Source organism: Salmo salar, chromosome ssa05 (genome assembly GCF_905237065.1).
Source record: "Salmo salar chromosome ssa05, Ssal_v3.1, whole genome shotgun sequence".
Lineage (NCBI taxonomy): Eukaryota > Metazoa > Chordata > Actinopteri > Salmoniformes > Salmonidae > Salmo > Salmo salar.
In genome coordinates, this window is record NC_059446.1 from 18,348,945 (window position 1) to 18,362,835 (window position 13,891).

The following is a 13,891-nucleotide window of genomic DNA, read 5'->3' on the forward strand; positions in this document are numbered from 1 at the left end:
AACAAACGTGAACAACTTGAGGTCAAGAACGCAGCGCCTAGACTTTTGGAACAAAACCCGAAACTAACGTACAGTTCCTGTAGCTCCGCCCACGGTCGTTCCATTGTTGTTTCTGGCAACATTGTATCCATTGTGTAACCATTTCTATTTGGGGCCTTCTGCTGCAGTGTTGCCATGTTCGTTGTTTTCCTGCTATTTGAGCTACTTTGAAAACGATGCATTGGTCGCGGGTTGCAGGTTTTTGGGCTATTTCTACGTTGCACCGCGGCCGCCAAGGCATACTGCTCTTAAAAATATATTTCACTGTGACCTGCTCCTGACTGTCACGCAGTGAGAAAGGCTGTTGCTGGATGGGTGAGTGAGTAGTTGTGAGGGCCGGAGGGGTGTTTGTTGAGAGATCACTACAGTTATTGGCTGAGACAACTTTTTAGGTAGATATGTAGGCTATTTACATTGGCATTATGGAGACACCTTTTTCCATAAAACATATTAATACTCTAGAACTGATGCGCATCAATAAATAATGGAGACAAAGCACTGGAGAAATACTTTGGGCGCACTAGAGTGCGTTACATAAATCCGCTCGGAGGTGTTTGAAATTGCATTGTAATTATGACTGCTTAAATAAAACGGTATCAAGCGAAGTGCTTTAAACATGCTCAGTTCTTTGGTCTCGGGGGGCTGCCGGAGTGGACATTTAAAATGGAAGTTATGGAACGCCCTCGCATGATTCTTTTTGTGGGAAAAAGTCCACAATGAAACGGACACTAGGCTAAATGTATAGAATTAAAAATGTGCCTCTGTTGGCCATCAAATAGCCTATTAATGTATATGCCATTGTAGGCTACCATTTGATACAATAAATATGTTGAAATTACGATATCACTGGAGTCATTGCAAATCAATGTGTGCCACTTGTGTAGCCTACCTGGAGCTGGAAAACCAATTTAATAAATCGCCTACAACTTCAGTTTATCGTTGTTGTAGGCTTGTGTTATTATGAACACATTAGATTGACTGTAACAGTAGTCAGATTAGGCTACAGGTAAAACACATTCAAAAAAAGAAACACTGGCAGCTGTTGACAAGCATATTCAGTTCATATTCATATTGTTCATATTTAATTCAGTGATTGAAAGTATGACCTCACTTATTGCGAAATCTCCTCGCTATTCATGTTGAATAAATTTGTCTATTCATTTGAATTAAGCAAGCTGCTAAATCGTTCAGTTTACATCTTATCTAGGCTACTGTAAACGATCTGAAATGAGATGTAGGCCTATCGGGTGCTATAGGCTACCTGTCTTTATCTAAGCAAATTATGGCAAAATGTAATTAGAATCATACACCCAGATGTATGCCTATTTAAAATAAATGGGCCATTTATAACGACTTAGTCTTAACTTAGTCTTAACATCTGGAACATAATAACAGCACAATAGAAAATAGCCTAACATTAGTTTTTTATGTTCATCCAAGTGTTTCTTGCTCAGAGATTTGAGATCCTCTGTCCAACTTTCATCACTCAAACTCTCCTGTCGGATTTATCTATAGTTATAAACATGCAAAGGGGATTTATTTACAACTATTAACCTGGTTCGAACCCTGAATGCTGCTTGGCATATATACAACGGGTATGACAAAACATTACTTTTTACTGTTCTAATTACGTTGGTAACCAGTTTATAATAGCAATAATGCACCCCGGGGTGCCTTAAAGCTGTATCCAGGCACTCTGCGTTGCATCTGCTTAAGAACAGCCCTTAGCCGTGCTATATTGGCCATATACCATGCCCCGTGTGGCTTATTGCTTAATAATAGCAGTCAAGCGAGTTAATTAATAAGGGCGAATGATCTTTTCTCTTGTCACATATTAACATTCCTTTATTATGCCATGTCATAGATTGCGATACTTATTATTTTGAGAAAACCCGAATTTTTCTTCTAACGTCATTACAAGTTACTGTGATATTCCTTCTTAATTGTCTCGATAACATTATGGAAAAAGGGTTTATTGTATAGATATGGCAACTCCTCATGCTGTGAAAAAAATGTGCTATTTTTCAGGCCTTTTGGCGGGGTTTGAGTGGTCATTTGCTAGAAATTCTCGCTTAACCTGGCAACCCTGGTCTGCTGATTTCTTGTCGCATTGTCGGATGATAGTTAACTGGGAAAACAAACATCCCGTTTTATACTCTTACCGTCCACTGTCCCTTTGACTTTTTCTGCTCTACAGACAGACAGGATGGATGTCGGATTTCGCTGCCCCGTTATCCTTTGCCTAACCCTGGCGGTTTTGGCCTCGGTTCTGGCCGATTTGGATGACACTTTAATGGGGGCACCCGGGTCTTCTGTCCGTTTGTCGGAAAACGACCCAGGTTTGAAGAAGGCACTGAAGTTTGCAGAGGAGCGCTATAACATGGGGTCCAATACGATGCACGTTCGTAGGGTTAGCAAGATCCTCTCTGCCAGTAAACAGGTAGACTACACCAGTGTTGTGAAAATGTTATTTGTATATATATATTTTTTTAATCTCATAATAATAGCCTAAAATCATGTTAATGTCCATTGTGGTTGTAGGTCATAATACTGTATCGTGGGCTGTTCGAGGGTGCTCTCGAGCGGCTATTCTAGATGTTCTTTACCATTCAACCATCAGATTTGCCACCAATGCTCTTTATAGGACACATCACTGCACGCTATACTACTCTGTAAACTGGTTATCTACCCGTCGCAAGATCCACTGGTTGATGCTTATTTATAAAACCCTCTTAGGCCTCACTCCCCCCTATCTGATATACCTACTGTAGCCCTCATCCTCCACATACAACAACCGTTCTCCCAGTCAGTGCTCCCGAGTGGCGCAGCAGTCCAATGCACTGCATCTCAATGCAAGAGGGTTCACTACAGTCCCTGGTTTGAATCCAGGCTGTGATTGCGAGTCCCATAGGGCGGCGCACAATTGGCCCAGCGTTGTTAGGGTTTGTCCGGGGTAGACAGTCATTGTCAATAATGATTTTTCTTAACTGACTTGCCTAGTTAAATAAACAATGAATGTAAACAACCAGCCATAAAGGAGATATGCGGCCGCCTACGTCAGAACCCACCAACATGTTCTAGGGCGTCTGAACTAGAGGTCTTCAAGGGTCTAAAAAGCTGGACCCGTTCCGAAATGGACCTGAGGCTTTGCCACCCGGACCCGATATGCATATATATAGATTTTTTTTTTTACATCGATATATTCCGAACGGACCCGAGGATAACTGAAAAATCTGTCGTTGTGCCCTTGAAGGGAGGAGGGGGTTGTAAAGGTAGGAGGGAGCGTAAAGGTAGGAGAGGAGCAGGGAGAAGGAGACTAGAGACAGCAACCAACCAAGCCAACTCGTGCTATAGTAGACTAATAGCTGCCATAGCTAGGTTATTATTACTATTATTTTTAATTTTACCTTTATTTAACTAGGCAAGTCAGTTAAGAACAAATGCTTATTCACAATGACGACCTACCGGGGAACAGTGGGTTAACTGCCTTGTTCAGGGGCAGAACTACAGATTTTTACCTTGTCAGCTCAGGGATTCAATCTAGCAACCTTGCGGTTACTGGCCCAACGCTCTAACCACCTGGCTACCTGCCACCCCCAGTTGTTAATATATCATAAAATGTGATTACGTAGTACCTGCCTAATTAAGCTAGCTAAAGTTAGCTAGCTAGGCCAATCAAGGCTGCAATGCATGCGCTTTTTCATCCTACAGTTACAAATAACAACAAGTCCAAGCCTTAACTGTCGGCTCTTGGTGTAGACTATCCTCTCCTTTAACTTAATTCTGTCATTTTAATTCCATCTTTCATTGATTAGATATCTCCCAACGTTTGCCACACACAGGCTCTATGACTAGCCTGGCTATTGCCACTTTGATGACTTATGCTTGGCCAACAACAAGCTACACACGCCATGCTCTACTCTAGTGAAAAGCAAGAGCAAAAGCATAAATAATAAAATGTCTTTCTCTCTCTACTGGAGCAGTTGTGTTCGGCTCTGCACGGGCCCTTCTGGACAAGTCAGTTCAAATTATACATACCTGAGACCCGTGACAATCATATCAGATCTGACCCAGTTAATTACTTTTTTTGGGTGAAGTAGGCAAGAATCTCCTTCTCGGTGTCTGACCTGCCTAATTCTTACTTGAAACATAGTTTTTGTGTTTAATAGGCTAAATTACACATTCTGTTAACATATGAACCCAAAGTCATCTGTCTTGCAATTTGTACCCTGACATTTCAGATTTACATATTAAAATTCTTCACAAAGTAGTTTGGATGTAGTGAACTACTTTTTCAGATTAACTTTAGTGAAGTCAACTATATGTTTCTTAATGGTAGCTTATGTGTAGCTTAACTTCTTCCAGTGTGAAGTAATTGGTAGCTTGGTAAACTATCTTTTTAGAAAAGCTTCCCCAACACTGCCCTCAACAAACCCATTGTCTCAACTAGACTAGCCAGTTAGAGCTCTGCTGAATAAGAGACCTGTATTTTCCAGCATAATCAGCCCCTTTAGCTAGGCCTATAAATGCCATATATTGGTCTTGAAAGTGACGTCAGAGCTAAATTGTAAGCTAGATGGCAAAACAACAACCGCAGAGTTGATTTTGTTTATTTTTCAAAGAGGCCGACCTTTACTGTGTATTGACTCTATGTGTTGTCTCTGTGTATTGACTCTGTGTGTTGACTCTGTGTTGACTCTGTGTGTTGACTCTGAGTGTTGACTCTGTGTGTTGTCCCTGTGTATTGACTCTGTGTTGACTCTGTGTATTGACTCTGTGTTGTCTCTGTATGTTGTCTCTGTGTGTTGACTCTGTGTGTTGTCCCTGTGTGTTGTCTCTGTGTGTTGTCTCTGTGTATTGACTCTGTGTTGACTCTGTGTATTGACTGTGTGTTGACTCTGTGTGTTGACTCTGTGTGTTGACTCTGTGTGTTGACTCTGTGTATTGACTCTGTGTGTTGACTCTGTGTGTTGACTCTGTGTATTGACTCTGTGTTGACTCTGTGTATTGACTCTGTGTGTTGACTCTGTGTGTTGACTCTGTGTGTTGACTCTGTGTGTTGTCTCTGTGTGTTGACTCTGTGTGTTGACTCTGTGTTGACTCTGTGTGTTGACTCTGTGTGTTGACTCTGTGTATTGTCTCTGTGTGTTGACTCTGTGTGTTGACTCTGTGTGTTGACTCTGTGTTGACTCTGTGTATTGACTCTGTATGTTGTCTCTGTGTATTGACTGTGTGTTGACTCTGTGTGTTGTCTCTGTATGTTGACTCTGTATTGACTCTGTGTGTTGACTCTGTGTTGACTCTGTGTGTTGACTCTGTATTGACTCTGTGTGTTGTCTCTGTGTGTTGTCTCTGTATGTTGTCTCTGTGTATTGACTGTGTGTTGACTCTGTGTGTTGTCTCTGCATGTGTCTGTCTTGTAGCTGGTGAAGGGTATCCGATACAGCATCATGGTGGAGCTAAGTAACACCCAGTGTAAGAAGGCTGCCAGACTGATGACCTGTGACTTCTACCCAGAGGAACACAACCTGAAGGTGAGGCCTGTGTGTGTTTGTTTTTCTGTCTTGGGATGATAACAGTGTAGGTTGTTGGAGGGAGATAGTGTTACAGGGAAAGTACAGCGAAACTAATGTCAGTCCACCTCATCAAATCAAAACAAAACCCAAAGTTTTACAATATTTGTCACGCCCTGACCATAGAGAGCCTTTTATTCTCTATGTTGGTTAGGTTGGGTGTGACTAGGGCGGATAATCTAGGTTGTTTTATTTCTATGTTGGCCTGGTATGGTTCCCAATCAGAGGCAGCCATTTATCTCCTCTGCGCCGAGGCCCAGTCCGGGCACGGCGTTCTACCCGGCTCCATGGCCGGACCCGTGGTCTGGGCGGGGGCAAAGTCCCGCACCAGAGCCGCCACCGATGCTGGCGGATCCGCGAGCGGAGTGGGTACTTCGCCCCGCACCGGAGCCGCCACCGACGCTAGATACCCACCCGGACCCTCCCCTACAGAGTCAGGTTTTGCGGCCGGAGTCCGCACCTTTGGGGGGGTACTGTCACGCCCTGACCATAGGGAGACTTTTATTCTCTATATTGGTTAGGTCGGGGTGTGACTAGGGTGTGTAATCTAGGTTGTTTTATTTCTATGTTGGCCTGGTATGGTTCCCAATCAGAGGCAGCTATTTATCGTTGTCTCTGATTGGGGATCATATTTAGGCAGCCATTTCCCCACTGGGTTTTGTGGGATCATGTTTTGGTTTTGTGTAGTTGCCTGTGAGCACTTCACTTGCTTCCCGTTTCGTTTGACCTTTATTGTTTTTTTGTGCGGTTCACTTCAAATAAAAAGTCGAACCGATTTCACGCTGCGCTTTGGTCTGATTGTTCTTACGACGATCGTGACAATATTGAAAATTGGCAAAACCTAAACCACGAATGTAAATAAACTGTCAACTCTGAAGTGGCCAGTATCAAGGCCATTGTGTGTATCTGGGTCTATTGCAGGTTATTATTCTATCCGTCTGTTCTCCCTTCCCCTAGTCATGTGACCAGGACCTTGTGATAAATAACTTGTCATGAATTTTACACACTGTTATCCCCTGCTGCAGCGATGTGCACAAGCAGTCAGCTACCCCTTATTTGTTCCGCCTGCTGTATTTGTTTTCATGACTTAGCAGAAACTTAATCAGAAATGTCTCCAAGGTCAAGGAAACAAAGTGTTCATAGTGTTCACCCCTCTACTTAACTTCTGTGTAGGTTCAGAAATAGACTGTTGTTGGATGTTTACATTAGGTCGCATACAAAGGATATGTATGTGCTTTACCATTGTCACGGTTATCGTCGGTGAAGGAGGACCAAAATGCAGCAGGACTGTGTTTGTTCATTTTGAACATTTATTAAATCAAAACGAACACAAAAACAACAAAACGACCGATCCACTGACAGTCTGGCAAGGCACAAGGCTAAACACAGAACAATTTCCCACAAACACACAGACAAACACACCCAACTAATATAGGACTTCCAATCAAAGGCAACACCACACAGCTGCCTTCAATTGGAAGTCCACCCCAATTAACTCCACATAGAAACACACTTACTAGACTACACATAGAAATACATAAACATAGACCATAAACCAAAAACCCGGAAATATTAAATCAAACACCCTTTTTCCAAAACACCCCCCGGACCACATAAAACAAATACCCTCTGCCACGTCCTGACCAAACTACAATAACAATTAACCCTTATACTGGCCAGGACGTGACAACCATTCCCATGACGGGAATCATTTACACAGGCATTTCTCTCTGAAACGCACACAAACATACACTACATTCCATTATCAAATCACATTTTATTGGTCACATACACGTGTTTAGCAGATGTTATTGCAGGTGTAAAATGCTTGTGCTTCTAGGTCCTACAGTGCAGTAATATCAAACAAGTAATACGTAACAATTTCACAACATATACCCAATACACACAAATCTAACTAATCACAACATATACCCAATACACACAAATCTAACTAATCACAACATATACCCAATACACATAAATCTAACTAATCACAACATATACCCAATACACACAAATCTAACTAAGGAATGGAAATAAGAGAAATACATATATGGACGAGCGATGTCAGAGCGCATGGACTAAGATACAGTAGAATAGTATAGAATACAGTATATACATATGAGATGAGTATTGCAAGATATGTAAACATGATCAAAGTGACTAGTGTTCTATTACTTAAAGTGGCCAGTGATTTCTAGTCTATATCTTTAGGCAGCAGCCTCTAATGTGCTAGTGGTGGCTGTTTATCAGTCTGATGGCCTTGCGATAGAAGCTGTTTTTCAGTATCTTGGTCCCAGCTTTGATGCACCTGTACTGACCTCGCCTTCTGGATGATAGCGGGGTGAATCAAATCAAATGTATTTGTCACATACACATGGTTAGCAGGTGTTAATGCAAATGTAGCGAAATGCTTGTGCTTCTAGTTCCGACCATGTAGTAATATCTAACAAGTAATATAACCTAACAATTTCACAACTACCTTATACACACAAGTGTAAAGGAATGAATACGAATATGTACATAAAAATATATAAATGAGTGATGGCCGAACGGCATAGACAAGATGCAGTAGATGGTATAGCGTACAGTATATACATATGAGATGAGCAATGCAGGGTATGAGAACATTATATAAAGTGGCATTGTTTAAAGTGGCTAGTGATACATTTAATTACATCAGATGGCAAGATGCAGTAGATGGTATAGCGTACAGTATATACATAAGAGATGAGTAATGTAGGGTAAGTAAACATTATATCATATAAAATGGCTAGTGATAAATTGATTACATCAATTTTACCATTATTAAAGTGGGTGGAGTTGAGTCAGTATGTTGGCAGCAGCCACTGAATGTTAGTGATGGCTGTTTAACAGTCTGATGACCTTGAGATAGAAGCTGTTTTTCAGTCTCTCGGTCCCCGCTTTGATGCACCTGTACTGACCTCGCCTTCTGGATGATAGCGGGGTGAACAGGCAGTGGCTCGGGTGGTTGTTGTCCTTGATGATCTTTTTGGCCTTCCTGTGACATCGTGTGGTGTAGATGTCCTGGAGGGCAGGTAGTTTGCCCCCGGTGATGCGTTGTGCAGACCTCACTACCCTCTGGAGAGCCTTCCGGTTATGGGCGGAGCAGCTGCCGTACCAGGCGCTGATACAGCCCGACAGGATGCTCTCAATTGTGCATCTGTAAAAGTTTTTGAGGTTTTAGGTGCCAAGTCAAATTTCTTCAGCCTCCTGATGTTGAAGAGGCTCTGTTGCACCTTATTCACCACACTGTCTGTGTGGGTGGTCCATTACACTGTTTATAAACAAGTCATGAATACAGCAGCCCAATAAAATAAACACAGATTATCTCACTAACCATGTTTTCTCCGCTGATATGTTCTCTGTCAGACGGAGGTGTGTGTGTTTGAGGTCTGGGACATTCCCTGGGAGAGCAAGTCCACCCTGCTCAATCAGAAGTGCCAGCCAGCAGGTTAGTGTCAAAGGTTTAACTGTGGGAACTAAATGTACCTTTGTGCTTTTATTTGTTTAGGATTGTTTCTATAAATACTCGTAGCTACATCTAATTGTTTTTCATGATGCTTGCGTTTCAGTTGATCCCAAACCAGTTGAGACCAACAAAGTAGAATTTCTGTCCCTCTCCACAAGCAAACCAGTTGAGGTAATAGAAAACGTAGCGCTTGTTGTATGTGTGTTTGAGCGTGTTTTCTCGTTTATTCTGTATGCGTATATTTAATTTACTTGTCAATAATTAACTTATATTTTGTGACAGGAGACAGAGGATTTCGTGGAGCTTCTGGGTCAGTTCAAAGAGTTCATGGTCAGATACAATAGGACTTACAGCAGCCAAGAGGGTGAGAGATAAATGTCAATCCATAATTTTACACAACATCGTCCATCCACCTCCACAGATGATAAGGTAAACCATCTTAACATAACATTTTTGTCTGACCTCTGACCTTTGCTGCTACAGACACTGACCGGCGGCTGCGTATCTTCCATGAGAACCTGAAGACCGCTGAGAAGCTCCAGTCTCTGGACCTGGGCACAGCCGAGTACGGAGTCACCAAGTTCAGCGATCTCACAGGTGTGTGTGTGTGTGTGCATGTGTGGGAATGCAGATTAATAAGCCTGATGAAGTTCCAGAACATCCACTGAGTGTGCCGAAGAGGTCACCGTCTGCTCTTCTGTGGAGCAACAGGACATCCTGTGTGTGTCTGTGATTCTGTGACAGTTTGAAACATGTTCCCTTGCAGAGTTAGTTAACCTGTTGAGTAATTCCACTTCTACATAGCTCATTTCAAAAGGCTACAGTACAACTCCTCAGCTGTACACTGTGAATAATCCTAATATTCTTCCTCTCCTCCCTCTACCCTCTCCCTCTGTCTCTCACCGTCCAGAGGAGGAGTTTAGGACTCTGTACCTGAACCCCCTGCTGAGCCAGCAGAAACTTCAGCGGTCCATGAAGCCTGCAGCCATGCCCCACGGCCCTGCCCCGCCTAGCTGGGACTGGAGAGAGCATGGAGCTGTCAGCCCTGTCAAGAACCAGGTAGGACAGGGTTTAGAGATGGTCTTATAGACTGGAGATGACTACAGGTATGACTGTAAATGTGTATATGTGATTGTATTTACGGATTTATTTATCGGACAAATAACAACTTAAAAATACTTTATATAGCATTCACAGTATTCATGACTCTTCTTTGATGCTTCACTAAATATAAGTTTAAGTAAGCAAAAGTCATACTTTCATTCATACTGTAGATATGACACAATTCATGGAAAATGTGGAGGTAGGTAATACCTGTGTGTGTGTATGGCTGATTATGTGGCTTGTGTTTGTATTGCAGGGCATGTGTGGTTCTTGCTGGGCATTCTCAGTGACAGGAAACATTGAGGGCCAGTGGTTTGTGAAAACGGGTAAACTAGTGTCTCTCTCTGAGCAAGGTAAGCACAAGCATTGTATGTATCATACACTTACCTGTACAACAGTACAGTTTCCCTTTTCTCCATAACAGTTTTGAATTGATTGGTTCAATGTCCTATCACCCACAGAGCTGGTGGACTGTGATACTGCGGACCAGGCCTGTGGGGGCGGGCTTCCATCAAATGCATATGAAGCTATTGAGAAGCTGGGTGGTGTGGAGACAGAGACTGACTACAGCTACACCGGCAAGAAGCAGAGCTGTGACTTCACCACCGACAAAGTCACTGCCTACATCAACAGCTCTGTGGAGCTGTCCAAGGACGAGAACGGTGAGTGGGAGGAGAGGTGAAAGACACTTTGAAAAAAGTAGAGAGAGAGAGGGTAGGGTACACAGAGATAAAGACACTGATGATAGGTTGAAGGATTGGATGAAGATTGAACGATGCGGTACATATGGAGGAGGGTTGGCCACGTGTTCATCTTGGTTTCCTTCCCTTTTTATGTTTAGAAATTGCTGCTTGGCTGGCTGAGAATGGACCAGTATCTGTGGCCCTGAACGCCTTCGCAATGCAGGTAACCAGGGGTTGAATGGGTTCATGGAACAGAAGGAACAGAAACGGAACCTGGAATGAAAGTGATCCATACTGTTCCGGAACAGAACCACTAATTTAAAAGCATAGGAACGCTTAATAACATTATTTTACGTTCCAGGCATTTTTATCTAGTCCCACAACAAAACGCAAAGCGCCTTTACAAAGCGCCTATGCAAAGCCCTCACTCTGTCACTCAGAAACGTATTCCAGTGTCTGCCTGCAAGCTGAAAATCTTCACCTGTGTGTGTTTAGGCTATCTGCCCCTTTCCTATTTTTGAAGCATAGGCTACTGTACTGACATTACAGGCTTGATTCAGAAGATAGGGAGGGAGAGAGATTTTTAATTAGCTAGAGAAGAATGTATTAACTTTTTCAATGCTAGTTAAGGATACTATAGGCCTAGTGATCACGCTGGATTTATTAACTACAAAAAGGTGTTTTTAATTCTCTGCACACACAAGCTTGTTAGCTAGCTAAATCTAGCTAGCTCAAAGGACGTTCAAAGTTCCTACATAGAAGCCACTTCTCCTAGGTATAATTCTGTGGACCTAATTCATACAATGTATGTCATAACAAGATGCCCAGCGCTTCAAGCCTCCTCCTCAAACCTCTCTCGCTCTCTCCCCAACTGCAAAGTTTCACCGCATCTTACACTTGTCTGTCCATCACACATGTAAACAACTAGCTTGCCTGCTCTTTCCACACTGATTGGTGAAGTCATTTAATGAGTTAAATGTAAAATAAAACATTTTTTTTAAAGGAACAGAAAGGAGCAATATAAACCGGTACTTTTTTAGGGTTTGAAATGGTTCAGAACTTTATTTTCCTGGTCGGAACAGTGGAACGAAAGAAAAAAAATGCGGTTCTGTCCAGAATGAAACGATTGGAAAATAAGTTTGGTTCCAACCCCTGCAGGTAACACCACTGCTAGATCTTTATTCTTCTTCTTCTTTTTAAATTTTTTCCTTTTTGTGATATCCAATTAGGATCTTATCTCATCGCTGCAACTCCCCAACAGGTTCGAGAGAGGCGAAGGTCAAGTCATGCATCTTCCGAAACATGACCCGCCTAACCACACTTCTTTACACCCACCCGCTTAAACCGGAAGCCAGCCGCACCAATGTGTTGGAGGAAACACCGTTCAACTGACGACCGAAGTCAGCCTGCAGGCACCCCGGTAGCCACAAGTAGTTGTTAGAGCGCAATGAGCTAAGTAAAGCCCCCCTGGCCAAACCCTCCCCTAACCCGGATGATGCTGAGCCAATTGTGCGCCAGCCTATGGGACTCCCGGTCACGGCCATTTGTGGCACAGCCTGGGATCGAACCGGTCTGTAGTGATGCCTCAAGTACTGCAACCGCTGTGCCACTCGGGAGGCCTGTCATATCTTTCTTAATGTAACTGAAATTAGCATCACTAAAACACAAGTGAACAATGAAGTGACTAGTATCTATCTATCTAATCCTACCTGCTTTTCTCTCGTTGTTTGTCCTCAGTTTTACAGGAAGGGCGTGTCCCACCCTCTGAAGATCTTCTGCAACCCCTGGATGATTGACCATGCAGTGCTGCTCGTGGGCTACGGAGAACGTGAGACTGACACTTAACTACTCATTTACCTTACATTAACCTAGCGTAATAACAACACTGTGATGAGTCAGAATGTGTGACTCATGTGTGTCTGGTTGTTTCTGTGTACAGGTCAAGGCAAACCTTTCTGGGCCATCAAGAACAGCTGGGGAGAGGACTATGGAGAACAGGTAACAGAAAGCTGTCACACTGAACCTCTATGACAAGACATTATGCGTGCATTTGTAAACCGAGTGTATTTGTTTACAATGCATGCATAATACCTAGTCATGCCTGAACTCTTGGAACATTTGACATGTGTATTTGTGTGTTAATTGACTGATGTCCTGTTGTGTGTTCCTTCCCTCCAGGGTTACTACTACCTGTACAGAGGATCCAGGCTCTGTGGGATCAACACGATGTGCTCATCTGCTATTGTGAACTAGGCGACATGACTCACACACGCGCGCACACACAAACACGTGATCTGAATAATATTTTATTCCAATCTTCACCTGGGATAAAACAAAAACTAACCGCCCTAACTGTGTAGTCAGAACACTGCACAATGCACTGGAAGACCTGCTGACAGTTTACTTAAATAGGGGAAGCAGCATTCATTCATACCTCATTCTTCTCTTTCAAAACAAACCAGCTCCGATGAAGCTATAGTTCTGAGGTAACACTGATCTTTTGTTGTGATTTTACTACTAGCCTTTAAGGATATTTTAATTGAATTGCTGTGTTTTAGGCAGAGGTAATTTCGGTAATCTCTTTACAATAACAGAGTCTAAATGATAAAGGGGGTGTCATATATTTAGACTTCAGTCATGCTGTTTAGTGTCCGTTATGTTCCCCTGCATCTGACTACTCTCTGTGCTGATGCTCTAGTGTAGAATTAATGCTTATGCATTTTTGCTAGACTTTTCGTCTGTTGTAACGTGTTCTGTGCAATACCACATAACGTCAATCTCTCCCCTTAGTTTACAATTTACAACTTCAATGTGCAAGTACTTGTAATGAATGGGTTTGCATGTTTGTATTTTATTTTAAAAGGATCATACAGTGACTGATGTGTAGCCTATTAACTGTTACATATTGCAGTGCTGTGTAACTAGACAAACTAAGGTTTGATAAAACAAGTATTTTATCCATTAATAAAAAATATATCTTATCCATTATTCATTGTGGA

At 42.5% G+C, this 13,891-nt stretch overlaps 1 protein-coding gene across 5 annotated transcripts; it reads left to right on the forward strand.

Annotated features, from left to right (window-relative positions):
* The first annotated feature begins 110 nt into the window (after positions 1-110).
* Positions 111-13,880, forward strand: ctsw (cathepsin W). 5 transcript variants are annotated; one of them, XM_014198904.1, is made up of 14 exons: positions 111-354; positions 2,237-2,479; positions 5,463-5,573; positions 9,006-9,087; positions 9,209-9,276; positions 9,388-9,469; positions 9,589-9,702; positions 10,016-10,164; positions 10,466-10,562; positions 10,671-10,871; positions 11,051-11,115; positions 12,630-12,720; positions 12,832-12,890; positions 13,071-13,880. In XM_014198904.1, exons 2-14 carry the CDS (start codon positions 2,246-2,248, stop codon positions 13,143-13,145), a joined length of 1,428 nt encoding a protein of 475 aa, XP_014054379.1. In that variant the 5' UTR covers positions 111-354; positions 2,237-2,245; the 3' UTR covers positions 13,146-13,880. The 5 variants fall into 5 exon arrangements, with proteins under 5 accessions (XP_014054379.1, XP_014054381.1, XP_045573635.1 ...); XM_014198906.2 differs by lacking the exon at positions 2,237-2,479; XM_045717679.1 differs by lacking the exon at positions 2,237-2,479 and having other exon boundaries at positions 9,391-9,469.
* The last annotated feature ends 11 nt before the right edge of the window (positions 13,881-13,891 follow it).

Bases quoted from the DNA above. Each gene is read 5' to 3' on its own strand.
- ctsw (XM_014198904.1), top strand. From the start codon at position 2,246: ATGGATGTCGGATTTCGCTGCCCCGTTATCCTTTGCCTAACCCTGGCG. The intron at 9,470-9,588 runs GTGAGAGATAAA...TTGCTGCTACAG, and splicing joins GACTTACAGCAGCCAAGAGG to ACACTGACCGGCGGCTGCGT. The intron at 10,165-10,465 runs GTAGGACAGGGT...TTTGTATTGCAG, and splicing joins TCAGCCCTGTCAAGAACCAG to GGCATGTGTGGTTCTTGCTG.